This window comes from Jaminaea rosea, assembly GCF_003144245.1.
Source record: "Jaminaea rosea strain MCA 5214 unplaced genomic scaffold BDZ90scaffold_5, whole genome shotgun sequence".
Taxonomy (NCBI): domain Eukaryota; kingdom Fungi; phylum Basidiomycota; class Exobasidiomycetes; order Microstromatales; genus Jaminaea; species Jaminaea rosea.
The window spans coordinates 895,444-912,715 of NW_020289979.1; the positions used below are offsets into that span (position 1 = coordinate 895,444).

A 17,272-nucleotide genomic window follows, 5' to 3' on the forward strand; every position below is an offset into this window, starting at 1 on the left:
CCCGCCGGAACAGTGGAAATGCTGCGCCCAGCGGACGCGGCTTGGCTTTCCCTCCTAACCAACACTCCATCTCGCCGCCCCTGCCAGCGATGGTCTATATCCCTTTTCTCAGCTCAGATTGGGAGCCAGCGGGCAAGGTGAGGATATCGCATGCAGTGATGAGCTCGTTTGTGACTGGCCCTAACTCAACTCTTTCCTCCTACTCGATTTCAGCATGTCTTTATCACGGGCGGATCGCAAGGACTCGGATTGGCGCTGGCCAAGCTGCTGGCTAGCAGAGGGTCAGATGTCACGATCGTAGCGAGGAGCGTCTCGAAGCTTGAGAAGGCGGCTGCAGACATTATGGTGAGCATTGCACTATCAAGTCGTCTACCTCGCGTTGCTCACCGCCGCCCTCTTCATGGCTCATCGCCGCGCAGTCGTGCCGCAAGGACAATGCTCAGCTCGTCTCCTTCTACTCGGCGGACTTATCGTCCTTCGAGCATTCTGCCGAGGCAATAAAGTGGTCAGCCTCTTCATCCGCTGCTACAAGCTCGCATCCTGCCTCGTCCCCCGTCGGCCGCTTGGCAGACGCCGTCTTCTGCTGCGCTGGCTTCGCAAAGCCAGGATGTAAGTTGCGCGATGCCAATGGTAGCGCATTGCCTTTTCACTCACCTCTTCCATCCTGTCTCGACTCGCAGTCTTCATCGAGCAAACCGAAGAAGACTTCAAGGCGCACATCCAGATGGACTACATGACAGCGCTCAGCACCTCGCACGCCGCGGCTCGCGCAATGGCCGCCGCGAATCACAAGGGCAAGATCGTCTTTGTCTCCTCCACCGTCGGTCTCATGGGCATGGTTGGGTACGCGTCTTACTCGCCAATGAAGTTCGCGATACGCGGCCTCGCCGAGTCGTTGCGATCAGAGATGCTCCTCTACGGTATTTCCGTGCATTGCTACTTTCCGGGAACGATCCTGTCGCCAGGGTATGAGGTCGAGAACAGGACCAAGCCGGAGCTGACGAAGAAGCTCGAGGGCCCGCCGGAAGATGGAATGACTCCTGAGCAGTGTGCGAGGGGATTGCTCAAGGGAGTGCAGCGTGGACACTTTTTCATCACGACGGATATCCTCACCGAACTCTTCAGGGCTAATACGGGGACCGGGGGAAGCGTGCCGGGAAACAATTGGCTGCTCGACAGGGCAAAGGCCTTTGTCGCATTGGTGCGTGAACGACATGCACAAGAAGGAGGATAGCATGGCGCTGACTCACCTCTCACGCTCTGCCCGCAGATCGCCCTCCCCATCTGGCGTCGCTTTGAGCACGATCGGACCATCCGCGCACACGCAGCACAGCATCATCGAGAGGTGGGCACCCTTTCCCTCTCCTCACGACCGTACACCAGCCTCTTCTTGCTGAGCCTCTTGCACCGCTTCCTCTCACTCTCGCTCCTTTGCATCATACCCTCGCTCATCGTCCAACCCTTCGACTCATCGGCCCAACTTCTTTCTCCGACTACTTCGTCTTCGTCTTCGTCACCGTGGCGACTGACCGACTGGCTCGTCAGGTGGGACTCGATACACTTTCTAGGGGCAGCCAGTCCTGAGCCGCTTCCAGCCTCTGGGGACGGTGTCGGCGGTGGTGGATACCAGTGGGAGCAGACGTTGGCGTTCCAGCCCGGCCTCGTTTGGCTGCTGAGACTGGCCGGCTACTCCGTGCAGGGCCGTTGGAGCCTCGACGCTGCAGTCGGCTGGACTACCGTCTTGGCTGTGCTGTCGAGCTCCCTCTGTCCTCCTCTCCTATACCAGTGAGTGTCCTGAGAGATCGGCACCATACCTACCCAGCGCTGACCATGTCGTATCTCTTGCATAGCATCCTCTGCTCCGTCCTCTCCCAACCCCCGTTGGCGCTCGTCGCAGCCCTGCTCTCGATCCTCTCCCCATCTCCGTCCACCCTTGTCACTCCCACACCAGAACCCTTTTTCTCCCTCTTTGCACTTCTTGGCATCGCACTCCTCTCCCCTCCCATCGACGCATCAACCAAACGAGCCTCAAGCAGCTGGTCTGGAGCTACGGTGCTTCAGGCTCTACTCTCCTCGTTCTGCTTCGCTGTGGCCGTCGCCTTTCGGGCAAATGGTCTGCTTCTGGCAGGGTACATCTGGTATGCCCTGATCTGGGACCGGCCAGTCTCTTCGTCGCTTCCTCTGCGACTATCCTCTGCCACCACGCTCACCATTTTCACGGCGTCACCCTTCGTTCTGTCTCAGCTGTGGGCAAAGGACCGCTTCTGCTCTGCGGCAGACAGGAGGCCATGGTGCGACGAAGGGCTGGGCATCGTCTACTCTTTTGTGCAGAGCGAGCACTGGCGAGTAGCAGAGTGGTCAAGTCTGGACAGTCATGACAGATATTGACGATGTCTTCTCTCTATCTCCTCACCGCTCGCAGGGACGTTGGCTTCATGCGCTACTGGCAAGTCTCCCAGATCCCCAACTTCGCTCTGGCATCACCCGTCCTCGTCCTTGCCGCTTGGGGAGCGTGGAAGCACATCGTCTCCTCGCCACCCGCGGCTCTCCTTCAGCACCTCCTATTGGACTGGCTCCAGCCGCAGAGCACCCGTACTCGCGCCCTCTTTCTTCCACGCCTCATACCACACGTGCTCCTCTCCATGGCGTACCTCTTTCTCCTCCTCTTCTGCTCTCATACCCAAATCGCGCTCCGTTTCGCCAGCCCAGCATGGGTGGCTCTGTGGGCCGCAGCGGCAGGCTTGATGAGCAAGAAGGCGAGTACCACCAGCCGAAGATTCTTCTTGGCATGGCTCGCTACTTGGAATCTCGTCAGCCTTGTTCTGTATTCCGCCTTTCTGCCACCTGCCTAAAGCAACGCATCGATGCTATTCTCATCTCACGATCGGGCTGTGCGCATCGACTCGTGACCGCTCTAAGCTCATTGTCGCCTCACCGTGACGGCTTCATCGTATCAAGGACGAGTGTCCGACGTCGCATCCCCGACGACTAAGGGTGGCGAGCGAGCGAGCGAGGGAACGAGCTTCGCCAGGGCCGGGCTTCGATCCCGCTCAAGCTTCCCGCCTTTACCTAGTCTGACAGCGGCGCCCCCGCGCTCGAACAAACAGAAAAGTGACCGCGCCTGGGCCTGCGCCTGCTGCTGCGCCGCTGCTCGCGCTCCGCTCCGCCCTGCCCTGGCTCACTCAGCCCAGTTCAATCGCGCGGGGTTCCAACCTCAGGCACGAGGGCAGTGGACCCTCGCCACGCTAGAGCGACCTCTCTCAGGCGCCAGAGTTCGACGGCCGGATTCAAGCGAGAGGACGTTGCGACGACACACACACGCACACACACACACAACGACGACTCAGAGCCACCAAACCAAATCGGGCACCATCGTGAGCAAGGGCTTGGCTTCTCACCACCATCACCACCTTCTCGTCGAGTTGTTCACCCTCTTTTCACTCTATCCACTCCATCTCCTCTTCACCCCTCTTTGCGCGGACTCGCAGCAGCAGCATACGAGGAGTCCTTCACCCTCGCGCCTCCTATTCCTCCTCCTCGGCACTCCTTTGTCCCTCGGAATCGCATCATCATCTTACAACAAGCTTAGATACCTCTCGCCTCTCTACTCATCATTATGAATAACGCAATGCCTCAGCCCACGCCAATGGCCAGGGGCGCGGCTCCTGCCCGCCTCGACAACGAGGAGCTGCAACGCCGACAGATAGGCTCCGTGATCAGCAGCATCATTGGCGGCGGCAGCGGCGGCGGAGGGTCGTCCAACGGAGGTGGGTCTTCAGGGAACAGCGGTGGTAATGGCGGGAACAGCGGTGGCGGAGATACGTCAAACGGCGGCGGATCAGGTGGCACAACGTCGCAGGGTGGTAACGGTGGAAGTGGAGGTGGCTCTTCGAACAACGGTGGTGGCGGTACGACGTCGCAGAATGGTGGAAGTGGCAATGGGAATAATGGCAATGGGAATAATGGCAATGGCGGGAGTGGCGCTACGACGATCACGTCCAATGCCGGGGGGAACAATGGTGGGACGACGACGGCCGTGGAGACTGCGCCGGCCACTGTTGTGTCGGAGAGCAGACAGGGCACCTCAGTCGTGCAAGTCACGCGCACCATCGCTGGCACTCAGACGAACTCTGTCGTCATCGTCAACGCTACAGCCACTGGCACGGGAACTTCATCTGGTTCCGGCTCCGGCTCGTCGAGCTCAAGCAGCAGCAGCAATGGCGGGCTCATCGGTGGCGTCGTAGGCGGTGTTGTGGGCGGCCTCGCGTTGCTGGGCCTTCTCCTCGCCGTCGCTCTCCTCTGGCGTCGTCGCAAGGCTCGCACAGGGCGTGGCTGGTTCCTCTGCTTTGGCAAGCGACCCACGGGCGACGAGGAGATCGATTGGAACCACTTCGACCCCTCTGCTCCCTCCTCGAGCTCGGCCGCTGGCTTCGGCGCCGCGGGCGCGGCCGGTGGTTTACGCAAGGGCCGCACTGCCCAAGGCGCTACCTTGCCCGAGGGCTTTGAAGACGACCCGGAGCTCATGGGCGATTCTCCTTCTGGCTACGACCACAGCGGTGGGACGGGCGATATGGCCCAGTACGCAGGAGCGGGTGCAGCTCTCGGCGTCGCAGGTGGGGCCACTGGAGGCTACTACGCCGCCGATCACGGGCGAAGCGACGACGGCAGCCACTCGCAACAGCCCTGGTCTGCTTACAACAACGGCGCCTCCTCGTACTACGGCTCTTCGCACCAGGCTCCCTCTTCCCCTCCTCAAGGCCAGTCTCAACAGCAGCAACCCTCCTACGACCACCTCGACCCGCCCGAGATCCGCGAGCAGCGCATGCGCGAGCAAGCAGCCCTGGCCGCTGCTGGCTCAGCGTTGGGCTCTGGGCGTGCTGGCAGCGTCTCTGCGCAGAGTGGGACAAGCCACGGGGGCCAACAGCACCCCAATATGCTCACTCCCGGAAGGAGTGGTGCCGGATCGCCTCCGCAGCAGAACGGGCAGTTTGAAGGCGCGGACGCTGGAGGGTACTATGGACAGCACTACGGCAACGGCGCGGGCGGGATGTACCAGCCTGGCCCGCCTGCATACGGCAACCATGCCGACGCTGACGACGATGCCGAGATCTCGCAACAGTACCTTGCTGGCGCGTCAGCCGGTGGCATGACCCACGGGGACGACGAAGAAGCTGGAGCGAGCGGTGCCGGCGGCGGCGGCAACAACGGGCAGAGGCTGATGCTGTCCAACCCTGATCAGGATGACGAGGACGAGAGGATGGCAACTCCTCAGCCCCCGGCGAAGGATCATGCGCCCAGTGAGGGGACGTGGAGGCGATACTAAAGAAGCGCAGAAGGCGAAACAAAGAAAAGAAACGCAGTATACTCGATGCATGAACAACAGAGCAGCAGCAGCAGTAGCGCTCGCTCGTCCGGATCCCCCTCTTCTCAGATTCCTCTGTAGCACACACACACACACTCATTACGAACAACACCATCAAGATGGCTAGGGTAGACTCTCGGCCCTTTGCAGACTCCGAATTCTCTCCTCTTTCTCTCTCTCCTCCGATCACGTATAAGGAGCCTCGCTCCCTTCTCGATGTGTACATAACCACTTTCGAACAATCGATGATTACCACTCCCCACCTCTCTCTGCGTGCATCCTTTCAAAGCCTCGAAGTTCGAACTCGACTTCGTAATTGCCTCACTCTCGTTTCTTCCTTTCGGCCCGGCTAGTGTTGCTCGCGCCTGAGGTTGCGCCATCGAAGTTGTGCTCGCGTGGGCAGACGAAATGAGGGGATTAGGGCCGAAGTGGTGACGCACAGGAGAAAAGGCCCCGAGTCCGTGCACACTGCCGCGACTAACGAGGATGCTTTCTTGTCTTCTCCACCCTTACGATCTTGTGGAAGCTCTGAAAGATAGCTATGGTGAGTAGATCAGGAGGATCAATCTGCTTGAGCACAATGCTACATGAGAAGCTCGCTACTAGATGGGCTGCAGGACGACGGTATCGTGGCCGGTGCTGACAGCTTGAGCCCTCGCCCCCCCGCCCTCCCTCCCTCCCTTCTCATCGAGCAGGCAGACAAAACGTATCAATTCAAGGTCAAGATGACTTGCACTGGCTGCTCAAGTGCAATCACTCGTGCGTATCACCCCTCCTCCCTCTCCACCACCCCTTCACTATCTCATCTGACCCTCTCTCCTGTCCCGCCCCTTCGCGCATCAGGCGTCCTCACCCGCCTCGAAACGGCGGGCTCCATTCAGTCCTTCAACGTGGACCTCGAAGGGCAAGACGTGACCGTTAAGCCTGGTGCGGCAGGAATGGGCTTCGATGAGGTCAGGGAGAAGGTGGCCAAGACGGGCAAGGAGATTTTGAGTGGCGAGGTTGTTGAGGCTTGAGAGGGAGCGTGGAAGAGAGGGCGAGGAAGGGAGGCTTGCTGATAGAGGCCATGTCAATAGAGCGTGTCGTCACTCGAGCATAGATCCTGTGACGAGCAAGATGCGCAGAGCGAGAGAAAGCGTAGCGCACGCAATCGCTCGCGAAGTCGGCGTCGCCGCGTTGTTGCCACTTTCTCAACCAGGAACGAGACGAACGAGAGCGGATGAAAGCTTCATCCGTGCGCCGCTCAGCAACGATTCATCCGAGCCATCACTACCAACTTGGACTCACCAGCACACAAGTGACATCCAGTCTACCCTCTTGTTGACCCGTAGAACAAAAGGACCCACCATGGTGAGCACGAGAACACCATGCTGAGCTCTCAGAGCAGACGCTGATGACCACGCCATCTCCTTGACACCTTCGCTATCGCGCAATTCTCGTCGACATGGCCGTCAGACCGAGTCCAAGCCCAAGGTTATGCCCAACTTGGTCTTCGAGGACCAGTCGGACACTACGTACCGGGTCAAGATTCCCTCTGCCAGCTGCGCTGAGGCCATCACTCGTTCGTACATCACAATTGTCCTGTGACTCTGCCGGCCGGCTCAGTCAAAGCTGACTGGCTCCTGCTCCTCTTGGCTCTTTCCATCATCAGGCCTCCTCACGCGCCTCGAAAAGCAAAAGGCCATCGGACCCTTCTCTGTCCACCCTGAGAAGTACGAAGTCGTCGTCACCCCCGTGAAGGGCGGCGCAACTGACGGAGAGATCATGTCCCAGATCGCCAATACGGGAGCGGACATCCTGGGCATGAGCAGTTCGATGACGATCAGGGACCTGAATCAAGACTGATATGAGCGAGGCGAGCTAGCTTGGGGCAGGCACCTGTTAATTGAGTTCGGGTGCCGGTGAGGACGTGACACAAACGTGGTATTCTCGTGGAGAGACTGAGAGGGCGTGGGGCGAAAGTGCGGCACAGACATACACGAAGATTTGCTGCTACCCCACTGTTCTCGTCGTACCCTTCTCTCTTCCTCTTCCTCTCCCTCTCCCTCTCTTCTAATCCATCACCGCGTCAAGACGATCATCTTCTCAGTGAGTCGAGGCGTGCTTGCAGGGCATCCTCGTCGCTCATACCTCCGCCAGCACCAGCACCTCCTGACCCGCCGCCCGATGTGCTCCCTCCCCGCTGATGGCCTGAGCCCGCTGATGGTCCTGCTCCTGCTCCGCCTCCTCCTGATCCCATCTCTTCTCCGATGGCTACACGTTGCTGCGGTACGGCTGTGGGTGCATTGAAGGCTGCAGTGGGTGCTTCCCCGAGCTGTGAGAGCGAAGCGGGCCGAGTAGCAGACAAGAGTGGTCAGCACACAACTGCACAACGCAGCAACACGCCACCCATCCTCGGCGCAACGTTCTGTGGGACACTTACACTCTGACTCAGATCCACCCCAATACTATCCAACACCTCCTTCAAAATCTGATCTCCTTCTTCCTCCTCGCCAATTCCCTCCCCTTCATCCTCCATAGCCCCATCGACGGCCTCATCGATCATCTCCCCCTTCATATCCATCACCTCACTCTCCCTCTCGAAGTCCCTCATAATCTTGGCAATCTGAGGCAAGTTCATCCCACGATTCATCATTCCCATTGCGCGTGTGGCACCCTTCATTGCCTCTCCCATCTGTTGGTTGGATCGCATCGTTTGGATGCGAAGGGAGACGGCTTGGAGTTGGGTGCGCATAGAGTAGAACTTTTGGATGTGACGACGCGTGCGGACGAGGTCGCGGGCTTGGATTTTGCAGGCGGCCTAGTAGCGCGGCGGGGGGGGGCAGAGGGTGATGATGATCAACAGTGTCAGCTCGGAGACTAGCCTTGTGTCACAATAGCTCGCTCGCTCACCATCTGACCATCCTTTGCATTCTTTCGAATCTCTTGCACGAGCTTCTTCTCCTGTTGCTCCAACTTGGTCCTTTCCCTGTCGAGCTCTCGCTGCGCCTTTTGCAACGAGCGCTGATGCTGGCGCAGTCGCTCTGCTGGCGTTTTGCGACTGCCAAAGAGGGTGTTGATGATGGAGGACATGGCGACGACAGGGGAGGGGCGAGGTGATGATCTTGGTTGCGTTGTTGGATGCGGAGGCGACGAGGCGAGGCGAGGTTGACGCCAGTCCACATGCAGGTCGAGGGTCGAGCTCCACTCGAGACGAGACGAGGCGAGACCAGGGGAGGCTGCCGTTCCGTCGCAGTGAGACAAGGCGGACTGAGAGGTCGACGTCGAGGGGCGTGCGTCGAGAAGAAGGCGAGGCGAGGCAGCGACTTCAACTCTGCTCCAACACAAAGAAGGACGCAATAAGCATGGCCTCGTCATCTTCAAGCCCGTCAAGCTCACAAGCCCCTCAACAGTCCCTCGGTCAGCTGGCCTCGTCCTCCCCAGCCCTTTCCATCATCGTAAACACAGCTGTACTGAGCGCATCAGCCGGCCTTCTAGGATCGACGGTCGGCGTCCTCCGTCAAGACCCGCAAAGACCGCCCGTCGTACTTGCGACACGAGCCTTAGTCAATGCAGCATCTGCTGGATTTCCCTTCTTCGGTGAGACCGATCAGCGGATATACTTTGACGATGACGACTCGCTGCTGACAGTCACCTGCTCGCTCGCTCGCCCTGCAGCTACAAGGGAATACGTCATCAACCCGCTCCTCTCCTCTGCATCCACAGCTCTCCGGCAAGGACATGCTCCCCGTCCGTCGCGTCACACGATCAACCTTGGATCCTCCACCATCTCAGGTCTCGCAATAGGCGCAGGCTCCGGCTACTATTACGGCTACATAGCCGCAGCTGAGACGTCGTCCTCAACGAAGCGCAACGTCAGACGACCAGCCGTTCAGGGCGCAGAGGCGTCCGTTGAGGCATTGCAAAGAGGATGGCAGGCAGCAGGAGGCGCAAGAGGGTTGAGCATTTCAGCGGTCCGAGTGGCTTCGTTGGCCTTTGTAGCACAGCTGGCAGTCAATGAGGCTGCGATCCTGCTTGGCATTGGAAGCGAGTCGGCAAAGGAAGAGGAGGACCAGAAGGCTCGCAGCTTGCCTGACACGACGGCGTCAAAAGCACCTGCAGCCACTTCCACTTCCTCATCATCATCCCCGCCGCCACGTCACCCCTACTCAGAACCAGCAGCCACCCCACCTTGGTGGTCACCGGCGCGCATCTGGCCCCTCGTCCGTCTTACAGATGAGGAATACCTCGCCCGCCTCGAAGCAGAGCGATCCCAGCTCCTCACGGAGAAGGCACAAGTGCAGAAGGAGGTCGACCGGGTAGCTGCGGGCGGAGGGGTGGGCAATGCCAAATGATGATTAACAAAGAAAAAACTTAGAGCACAAGAAAGAAAGGAAGAGAGTGACGATTACAAGCAGTGTCGCTGCGCTGCGCGGATCAACCCAGCAAATCCTCAAATCTCCGATCGTCATTCCCCCTCGTTGGGGCCGGAGCATCACTACGATACTCGTTACCGCCTCCTCCTGCCCCGCCTATGAAGTCGTCCTCGAGGTCGGCGAGCATCGAGTAGGGGTCGGGGTGCTGCGGATCTGCGCCGCCTGCCGCTGCCGCTGCAGGCTTGCTACTGGGCGCTGCTCTATTGGACGAGGATGTGAGGCCGCCGATGCCAGACCCGGTGGGAGAGGGAGGTGCACGAGCTCCATCGCCATTGCTGTGCCCATTGGTCGCTGCACCCAAGGTGGGCACCGCGCTCGAAGAGGCACGCGAAGGTAGAGGAGGTGGCACGCGTTTGCTCGTCGTAGGCGACCCCTCTGCGCTGCTCGCTCCTACTGCCCTGATGCCCTCCTCGCCAGCTCCACCCTGCTGCAACGGCGGCACGGGCGCAACGTAAGGTCCCTTCCTCTCCGGCTTCGCGTAGATGTGGCTACTCGCCGTTCTCCTCGCCAACTCATCTAGCGCAGGCGAGTCAGCCAAGTAGCGCGCCTTGGTCCCGCGAATGAACGTCTGCGGCTGTCGATGGAAGATGCTCGCCAGACTAGCGCCGTGGAGCAACAGCTGATCAAGCAACTGGCGATCCATCCTATCCACCTCGGTACTGATTGCCGGCTTCTCCGCAAGCACCACATCCCTCGCCGCGGCCGGGTCCGTACTGAGCAAACGCCAGTACATAAACCCCCTATCCCTCACGTCGGGATTCTCTACATCTTCCGTAGCCCACTTGAGAACCTTGGGAACAAGCTCCGCACCACCTGCTGCCGGTTTCTTGAGGAAGAGCTTCACCGTCGCGGTGAGGAGGCTTAGTTGTACCTCGGCGGGTTCGTCGAGGAAGGAATAGAGGAAGTCTTCGAGTAATTCGTCGGAATTCTCAATTCGATCCGCATAGTGGCCGATGATCCAGACCATGGCGGCGCGTGCTTCGGGCTCGTCTAGGGAGTCGAGATTCTCGCAGAGAGTCGAGATGGCACCTTCGTAGCGGTTGGGGTATTTGCGGAAGATGTCTCTGCGCGGGAGGAGAGGAGGGGGGGGAGGGGGAGGGGGAGTGTCAGCAAGGGGAGGGCAGGCAGGCGAAGGGAGAGATCTAGTGATGCTCAAGGGCACTCACTTGATAACAACGACTGCCTCCTGCACTACGTAGTTAACCTTTGTCCCAATCAAGCTGAGCAGCACATCCACACATCGATCCGCAAAGCTCGAAATCTTGAGCGCTAGCCGGCCGATGGAGCGGACGGACTTCTGAACAAAGTCGACGTCCACCTCGGTGGCATACTCGCGCAGCTCGGCGAGGACTTGCTCGACGTTTCGCTCGTTGGCTAGACGGTAGATGATCTCCAGCTTGGCCATCTTGACGTAGATGGGGTCGTTGTACTTGCAGAAGAAGACTCTGTGCGGGCGAGCCGAAGGGGGGGGTCGAGGACACGGGGGGTGTCAGCCAGTCCGCGAAAACGAAAGCTTCTCTTGGCGCCATCTCGTGCTCACTTTACCTCGTTCTGCAACACAATCGGCCTACGTTGAATGACGAGGAGGATATTGCGCAGCGCAACGTACTGCACCTCTGGTCCGCTACTCAACAGCGTGACGAGCGGCCCGCTCAACTTCTTACACAAGCCCTCCTTGAATTCGGAGCTGGCAATGTAATTCATCAAGTAGAGCACCACCTTTGTCGCTGTGAGCACCACCGAAGAATTGGAGTGCTGGAGGCGCACGGCTATCCGTTCTGCAAGGATCTCAGCGTCTGCGAACTCTTCGGGGACGAAGAACATGAGGGCCTCGAGGATGTAGGTCTGGCCCCATTCGGAGCAGTCAGGGAGGGCCGAGACGAGCTTCGAGGCGATGGTGAGGTTGAGCTTGAGTTGGATGTTCTCGCTGCGTTCGCTGATCTCGGTGAGGGCCTAGCGCAGAGAGGGAGGGTGCAAAGGGGCAGCAGGGTGGGTGAGCGGGAGGATAGGGCAGCATGGCGAGGAGCAAAACGCTACTCACTGCCACGGCGTTGGCTACTACGGTCGGATTTGCATCAGCCAGCAAGTCCCTCAACATGTTGATGTACCCTAGCTTCTCCACCGCCCTCCTATCATGCATGTACAGCTTGGCTACCGTAATGGCTGCCGTCTTGCGCACATAAGGGTCCGAGTCCTTCAATGAATGCCTTAGCGGGTCATTCAGCGCAGCTAGAACCGAAGGGACCGGAATGTAGGACATGGTCCTTATGGCCAACCCTCTGATCAAGGGGTTGCGATCATTACAATCTGAAAGGAAACCGGGAATGGCATGCTCCACCAGCTCTGGTTTGGCGCGACCATAGTTGATCAGGTAAAGGTAGACCATCTTCTTGATCTCGAGGACTTGAATACCCATGCAGTCGACTACGTCAGCGAAGAGGGAACTCATGTCATTTCCCATCGTCGCATTTGCGATGATCTTCTTCAGGGTCGTCTTCTTGCGCTGCCATCCTTTGTCCTTCTTCTCGGAGATGAGGTCGACGCGAAGGTCGGCGGCTTTGTGGCGTTGGAAGAGTTTGGCGTCTGCGGCCGCTGATGAGGAGGAGGAGGCCATGCTGGGCAGAGGCGGAGGCGTGGGGGAGACGAGGAGGAGGAGGAGCGACGAGTGGAGTGGAGTGGAGTGGCTGCGAGGAGCGCCAGCAGCTAAGCTAGTAGCAGGGGCAAGCAGGCAAAAGCTCGACGGCCAGGCGAGTGGTGACAGCCGCTGAGTAGCGCAGCTCCGGTAGGTTGCTGGTCAAAGAGAAGCAGGCAAAGTCGCAGCTCAACGATAGGTCACCTCAATCTCGTCTCCTTGGGTCGTTTGGTTGAGAAGCGGCAAACGGACGAAGGTGCCGCCGCCCCCGCCTCCGCCGCCGCTGCTGCTGCCGCTCTCGACTGAGACGCGCCAGACTGACGGACCCCGCACGGGCCGAACACACGAGACGAACCAACAGCAGCGAGCCAAGCCGCCTCGAGGCGAACAAAGGGCCCGTAGTCACAACCGACGACCGCGACCTCTCACGACGACGCCAGCTGCTGGATGGCTGAACATGGGATAATGACCTTGCATGGCATGACGTGCGAGTGTGCTATGCTGTGCTGTCGACGCTCGACCCACGGCGTCAATCCGCCTTCCTGGTACGCTTCGCCCTCTCCTCCTTGGCCTCCTCAGCATCTCCAACGTCCTCCCCTTCCTCGTCGCCTCCTGGCCCTGCCGCGCTCAGCCTCTTGCTACGCCTCTGCCCCTCCTTCTTGGCGGAGCGACTGCTAGGAATGCCATTCGCCTCTCCTACCTCCTGCATAGCTTCCCATACGCCTTCATCGTCATCACCGTCTTCCTCCTCCTCGTCCGCTTCCCCTGCCGCGCCACGATTCATCGACTCGTCTTCCTCCTCTTCGTCCTCGTCCACCTCAGGCGCAGTCACGATGGGCACGGCCCCGTCCCATACGATGGCAGTGACCGCTGCTCCACCTGTGAAGCCCTTGAGCAGGTTCTGGCCACGGGCCGAGGCTGCTGAGGGCGCCTTCTTGCGGTCGCTCTGCGAGGAAGACGGGAAGGTGTGTAGGCGGAGCAATCGATCCAGGGAACTTGAGACTGCCAGGGGGGTGGAAGAAGACGGTGAAGATGCTAAGCCTTCCGTCGTCGGAGGGGGAAGAGCGACGACGGATGCGATGGCACCGGTGATGTCTGCGGGAGGAGGAGAGAGAGCATGTCAGAGATCCGCTCATGGAATGTCCACGCCCCGCGCGCAGCACTCACCCTTCCATTGATACTTGAGCTTTCCGGCTACCACATCGACAGCAGAGAGCTTGCCTTCTCCATCAGCTGCGAGCAACTCTCCTTCATTACTTCCGGCCGCGGGGTTGACCAGCGCCTTGATGGGCGTAGATTTGGCAATACTGAACTCCTTGACTTGCTTGCGGGAGCCTGAGGAAGGGTCAAATACGCGAAGCAGTCCATCGCGCGTGCCCACGGCTACCTTGAATTTGAGAATGCTTGATCGTTCTGGTGATTCGGATGAGCTTGCTTGTCCTGGAGAAGCTGGAGTGTCTTCGCTGTCTGCCAGAACAGCAATCGATGTGATGTTGGGCCGCTGAGGAAGGGAAAGGGCGTCGTTGGGCAGCTGCGAAGGAGAGCGTCGTCTGGTCAGTTGCCGATCGACTCGTGTAGCATCAGGGTGTCGCCGCCGACTCACATTCTTCGCCCTCCAAACCTCACCCCAGAGCAGCTCCTTCGCCTTCGCCCTCGCCTCAGCCTGTCTCTTCCTCTTCCTCATCTTCGCATTCTCTCCGCCTGCACCTCCCGTCGCCGCCGCCGGCGTCTGCTCCTCACCATTGGGGGCCGTATATCCATCGTCCGACGCCTCAGCCTGGGACGGCGGCGTGGAGAATGCAGTCTCAATATTCCAGATGCTGAGCGGGATTTCCTCGCCTCCGTAGAGGAACGATGTTGGGTTGGAGGCAGGGTGGAAAACGAGGCTTTGCAGCGGCTCGGGAAGGGTCAGGTGGTGCGTTGAGGCGATGCTGAGCGGGCGACGAGGAGTTGCTGAGGATGATGAGGAAGATGCTGAGGATCCGTTGTCCTGGCTCAGGACCGTCTTGGTGAAGTTGCCTGCTGAAGTGGCAGCGTATATGCAGCTGGACAAGGGGACAAGATCAGCTGGAGCTGCAAATCGTCAGCACGGCCACGTCGCACTCACTTGGATCCCACAGCAAGTCCAACCCATCTCTGCAGTCCAGCTTTCATCTTGTCATTCTTGATCGTCACAAGGAGCGTGGCGTGCGAAGTCGACGGGTCATCAGAGGCGGAAGGCGGCAGAACGACATCGATAGTAGCGTTACGTCTAGCGATAGCCAGTACGAAGCCGATACCCTCGATGATTCCACTCGCCATCCTCTGTACAGCCGTCTCAGCCGAATGAGACTGCTGCCTGTTGCTGAGCGGCAGCACCTGAGGCAACTGAGCCTGATAATCGGCAGGCAGAGGAGGACAAGGAGTCGACCAACTCTTCAGCTGGCCCTCTGCGTCTCCCAGAAAGAAGCGGTATGATGGGGGCAGTTGAGCTACCTGCGCTGTGGCGGGCGGCTCATCTGAGTCCATCGATGTCATGCTGGTGGTGATGATGGGGATGAGGAGGGTGTGATGGCAAGAACAGCTGGAGGTGACCCCACCGGCGTGTCCGTCTCGACTCGAGTCGCTCGGCTGGATCAAATTTCGAGGCGGAACGGCAGGCGGAGAGGCGGGAAGAAGCGTGAGAGGTTACCCTCGCCCAGAAAGAGGCCCATCACTACAGCTGCGACAGTAGCTTGATCAATCGACTCAACGGGCTGCTAATGCTATGCTTTGCTTGTGAGAGCGTCGCCATCATCGCGCTCCTCCACCACCACCGCCGCCCATCATCGACTTCATCATGTTGGCCATCCCGCCCATCCCGCCCATGGACGACATCAAGCTGCCCAGATCGGGCATCCCGCCTCCTCCACCGCCCATGCCTGGCATTCCTCCCATTCCGCCCATAGCATTCATCATGCTCGGTGGCATCTGTCCACTCTGTATCTGCTGCATCAACTTCTCCCTGCCACCAGGCTGCCGCAACTGAGCCTTGATCTCGGGGGGAAGCATGTTCTGCATCTGCATCACTTGCTCCCTGCTCATGCCCGGGGGGAGCTGCGGCATACCACCACCACCACCGCCCATACCGCCTGCCCGGCCACCAGCTTGTTGCTGCTGCTTGAATCGTGCGAGCCCTCCCATTTGCTGGACCATCTTCGAGACCATACGGTATTGCATCAGGAACTTTTCCACCTCCCTCACGCTGGTACCACTGCCACGTGCCACTCTCCTTGCTCTCGCTGTCATTCTGACTTTAACCTGTTTCTTCTTGCCCTTGGCTTTGGCCGACTCGCCGCCCTCCTCCCCTTTCTTGGCCACCGCCTGAGAAGTCGAGGCCTTACTGCTGCTTCCCTTCTTCTTGGCATCTTCGCTCTTGCTCTTGGGCTTCTTCTTCCCCCCGACAGGCGTGTAGAAGAGGGACCCGTCCGAGTCGAGCTCCTCCTTGGTCATCGAATCGCAAATGTACATCATGCGCTTCATCTTGGAGCTGGCAGCTTCGTCGCCCTCGCCGCCTTGGCCGAACATTTGGCCCATGCCGGGGATCATCCCCGCGAGCTTGGATAGGGGACCCATCCCCATGATGTTGCCCAACTGCTCCTTCCAGTCGCGTACTGTGAACTTGCCTCCTTCCTCGAGCTTCTTCATCAGCTCCTTTTGACGCTCAGGATTCTGGTTGCGGACTTCCTCCATCTTCTCCATCAAGCCCGTGAGGTCACCTTGGCCGAGTAGCTTCGAGATGAAGGGCCCAGGACGGAAGACTTCGAGATCGGCGATGTGCTCTCCCAGACCGAGGAAGAGGATGGGCGTCCGAGTCGCCGCAACGGCGGAAATGGCTCCTCCACCCTTTGCATGTCCGTCCAGCTTGGTGACGAAGATACCTCCGTACCCTGCTGCCTCTTTGAATGCCTTGCTCTGCTCCTCTGCCGCCTGACCAATCGAGGCATCGAGCACCATGATCGTCTGGTCTGGCTTGACCGCATCCCCAATCTCGACCATCTCCTCGAACAGCTCCGCCTCCTGCCTATGTCTTCCAGAGGTATCGACGATGATGACTTCGAACTTGTTCTTCTTGAACGAATCGACGCCCTGCTTCGCGATGATGACGGGGTCGGTCTCTGTGTACGAGCCGTAGAAGGGAATGTTGGCCTTGGAGGCATTCTGCTTGAGCTGGTCAAAGGCTCCTGCTCTGAAGGTGTCGGCGCAGACTAGACCCGTACGGAAACCGCGCTTGGCGTAGTAGTTGCCCAGCTTTGTCACGGACGTCGTCTTGCCGCTTCCTTGGAGACCGACGAACATGATGACGTTTGGCCTGCTCTTTGTCGGCTTCCATTGCTCCTCGCCAGGCGTGGGGTCGACGAGCTTGACGAGGTGGTCGTAGACTGCCTTTTGGACGAGCGACTTGCGCTGACCCTCCTGTAGGCTCGCCTTGCTCTTATCATTGAGCCCTTCCTTGACTTCTGCTCGCACAGAGTTGCGCAGCTCAGAGACGAGGCGGACATTGACGTCGGATTCGAGGAGGGCGGCGCACACTGACTTGAGGAGCGCTTCAATGGTAGCATCGTCGACCTGCGGGGCGCGAGAGAGGTCCGCGAATGCGCTGTTGATACGACGGCCCAATGATGTGAGGACCATGGCTGCGCGGCGGGAATGAGGATGTGCAGCGAGGTCGTGGTGGTAGGTCAGCGAGGACGGCGTCGATGCGGTGGATGGCCAGGCCCGAGGCGGACAAGACGCACAGACGGAGCGCGGACCAGCAACGACCACGCGACGAGAAAGCTGCTCGCCGCCACGGTCACCTCATGCTCTCAAGTAGTCAAGGCATCGTCATCGAGCGATGACAGG

General features: G+C 59.4%; 9 protein-coding genes across 9 annotated transcripts; 5 read left to right on the forward strand and 4 right to left on the reverse strand.

The window, feature by feature from the left end:
- The first annotated feature begins 66 nt into the window (after positions 1-66).
- BDZ90DRAFT_231969 (NAD(P)-binding protein) lies at positions 67-2,884 on the forward strand. The gene is made up of 6 exons (XM_025506073.1): positions 67-137; positions 214-345; positions 420-609; positions 681-1,201; positions 1,271-1,785; positions 1,851-2,884. The coding sequence occupies exons 1-6, from the start codon at positions 90-92 to the stop codon at positions 2,386-2,388; spliced, it is 1,944 nt and encodes a 647-aa protein (XP_025362830.1). The 5' UTR covers positions 67-89; the 3' UTR covers positions 2,389-2,884.
- Positions 2,885-3,176: 292 nt separating this feature from the next.
- BDZ90DRAFT_231970 (hypothetical protein) lies at positions 3,177-5,626 on the forward strand. The gene has a single exon (XM_025506074.1). The coding sequence runs from the start codon at positions 3,629-3,631 to the stop codon at positions 5,321-5,323; it is 1,695 nt and encodes a 564-aa protein (XP_025362831.1). The 5' UTR covers positions 3,177-3,628; the 3' UTR covers positions 5,324-5,626.
- A 430-nt stretch (positions 5,627-6,056) lies between these two features.
- Positions 6,057-7,446, forward strand: BDZ90DRAFT_231971 (hypothetical protein). Its single transcript, XM_025506075.1, has 4 exons — positions 6,057-6,121; positions 6,206-6,712; positions 6,818-6,923; positions 7,014-7,446. The coding sequence occupies exons 2-4, from the start codon at positions 6,479-6,481 to the stop codon at positions 7,205-7,207; spliced, it is 534 nt and encodes a 177-aa protein (XP_025362832.1). The 5' UTR covers positions 6,057-6,121; positions 6,206-6,478; the 3' UTR covers positions 7,208-7,446.
- On the forward strand, positions 6,088-6,378 carry BDZ90DRAFT_260038 (hypothetical protein; the record flags this gene model as incomplete). Its single annotated transcript, XM_025508220.1, has 2 exons — positions 6,088-6,121; positions 6,206-6,378. The coding sequence occupies 2 exons, from the start codon at positions 6,088-6,090 to the stop codon at positions 6,376-6,378; spliced, it is 207 nt and encodes a 68-aa protein (XP_025362833.1).
- BDZ90DRAFT_231972 (Snf7-domain-containing protein) lies at positions 7,250-8,485 on the reverse strand. The gene is made up of 3 exons (XM_025506076.1): positions 8,255-8,485; positions 7,785-8,162; positions 7,250-7,676 (listed from the first exon to the last, which is right to left on the reverse strand). The coding sequence occupies exons 1-3, from the start codon at positions 8,432-8,434 to the stop codon at positions 7,440-7,442; spliced, it is 795 nt and encodes a 264-aa protein (XP_025362834.1). The 5' UTR covers positions 8,435-8,485; the 3' UTR covers positions 7,250-7,439.
- Positions 8,486-8,706: 221 nt separating this feature from the next.
- On the forward strand, positions 8,707-9,696 carry BDZ90DRAFT_260041 (hypothetical protein; the record flags this gene model as incomplete). The annotated part of the gene is made up of 2 exons (XM_025508221.1): positions 8,707-8,941; positions 9,020-9,696. The coding sequence occupies 2 exons, from the start codon at positions 8,707-8,709 to the stop codon at positions 9,694-9,696; spliced, it is 912 nt and encodes a 303-aa protein (XP_025362835.1).
- BDZ90DRAFT_231973 (putative beta-adaptin) lies at positions 9,676-12,651 on the reverse strand. Its single transcript, XM_025506077.1, has 4 exons — positions 11,819-12,651; positions 11,318-11,730; positions 10,944-11,222; positions 9,676-10,841 (listed from the first exon to the last, which is right to left on the reverse strand). Exons 1-4 carry the CDS (start codon positions 12,389-12,391, stop codon positions 9,779-9,781), a joined length of 2,328 nt encoding a protein of 775 aa, XP_025362836.1. The 5' UTR covers positions 12,392-12,651; the 3' UTR covers positions 9,676-9,778.
- A 207-nt stretch (positions 12,652-12,858) lies between these two features.
- BDZ90DRAFT_231974 (hypothetical protein) lies at positions 12,859-15,034 on the reverse strand. The gene is made up of 4 exons (XM_025506078.1): positions 14,517-15,034; positions 14,013-14,454; positions 13,577-13,940; positions 12,859-13,504 (listed from the first exon to the last, which is right to left on the reverse strand). Exons 1-4 carry the CDS (start codon positions 14,924-14,926, stop codon positions 12,939-12,941), a joined length of 1,782 nt encoding a protein of 593 aa, XP_025362837.1. The 5' UTR covers positions 14,927-15,034; the 3' UTR covers positions 12,859-12,938.
- A 107-nt stretch (positions 15,035-15,141) lies between these two features.
- On the reverse strand, positions 15,142-17,116 carry BDZ90DRAFT_231975 (SRP54-domain-containing protein). The gene has a single exon (XM_025506079.1). The coding sequence runs from the start codon at positions 17,060-17,062 to the stop codon at positions 15,182-15,184; it is 1,881 nt and encodes a 626-aa protein (XP_025362838.1). The 5' UTR covers positions 17,063-17,116; the 3' UTR covers positions 15,142-15,181.
- Between the last annotated feature and the right edge of the window lie 156 nt (positions 17,117-17,272).

Excerpts from the sequence above, each read along its gene's own strand:
- BDZ90DRAFT_231969 (XM_025506073.1), top strand. The coding sequence starts at position 90 with ATGGTCTATATCCCTTTTCTCAGCTCAGATTGGGAGCCAGCGGGCAAG. Across the intron at positions 138-213 it reads ATTGGGAGCCAGCGGGCAAG|CATGTCTTTATCACGGGCGG; the intron begins GTGAGGATATCG and ends ACTCGATTTCAG. Across the intron at positions 610-680 it reads TGGCTTCGCAAAGCCAGGAT|TCTTCATCGAGCAAACCGAA; the intron begins GTAAGTTGCGCG and ends CTCGACTCGCAG.
- BDZ90DRAFT_231970 (XM_025506074.1), top strand. The coding sequence starts at position 3,629 with ATGCCTCAGCCCACGCCAATGGCCAGGGGCGCGGCTCCTGCCCGCCTC.
- BDZ90DRAFT_231971 (XM_025506075.1), top strand. The coding sequence starts at position 6,479 with ATGCGCAGAGCGAGAGAAAGCGTAGCGCACGCAATCGCTCGCGAAGTC. Across the intron at positions 6,713-6,817 it reads GAACAAAAGGACCCACCATG|ACCGAGTCCAAGCCCAAGGT; the intron begins GTGAGCACGAGA and ends CATGGCCGTCAG. Across the intron at positions 6,924-7,013 it reads CTGCGCTGAGGCCATCACTC|GCCTCCTCACGCGCCTCGAA; the intron begins GTTCGTACATCA and ends TTCCATCATCAG.
- BDZ90DRAFT_231972 (XM_025506076.1), bottom strand. The coding sequence starts at position 8,434 with ATGTCCTCCATCATCAACACCCTCTTTGGCAGTCGCAAAACGCCAGCA. Across the intron at positions 8,163-8,254 it reads ATGCAAAGGATGGTCAGATG|GCCGCCTGCAAAATCCAAGC; the intron begins GTGAGCGAGCGA and ends CCGCGCTACTAG. Across the intron at positions 7,677-7,784 it reads GGGTGGATCTGAGTCAGAGT|CTCGGGGAAGCACCCACTGC; the intron begins GTAAGTGTCCCA and ends TCGCTCTCACAG.
- BDZ90DRAFT_231973 (XM_025506077.1), bottom strand. The coding sequence starts at position 12,391 with ATGGCCTCCTCCTCCTCATCAGCGGCCGCAGACGCCAAACTCTTCCAA. Across the intron at positions 11,731-11,818 it reads TAGTAGCCAACGCCGTGGCA|GCCCTCACCGAGATCAGCGA; the intron begins GTGAGTAGCGTT and ends TCTCTGCGCTAG. Across the intron at positions 10,842-10,943 it reads GAGGCAGTCGTTGTTATCAA|AGACATCTTCCGCAAATACC; the intron begins GTGAGTGCCCTT and ends CCTCCCGCGCAG.
- BDZ90DRAFT_231974 (XM_025506078.1), bottom strand. The coding sequence starts at position 14,926 with ATGACATCGATGGACTCAGATGAGCCGCCCGCCACAGCGCAGGTAGCT. Across the intron at positions 14,455-14,516 it reads GGACTTGCTGTGGGATCCAA|CTGCATATACGCTGCCACTT; the intron begins GTGAGTGCGACG and ends CCCCTTGTCCAG. Across the intron at positions 13,505-13,576 it reads GCTCAAGTATCAATGGAAGG|ACATCACCGGTGCCATCGCA; the intron begins GTGAGTGCTGCG and ends CTCCTCCCGCAG.
- BDZ90DRAFT_231975 (XM_025506079.1), bottom strand. The coding sequence starts at position 17,062 with ATGGTCCTCACATCATTGGGCCGTCGTATCAACAGCGCATTCGCGGAC.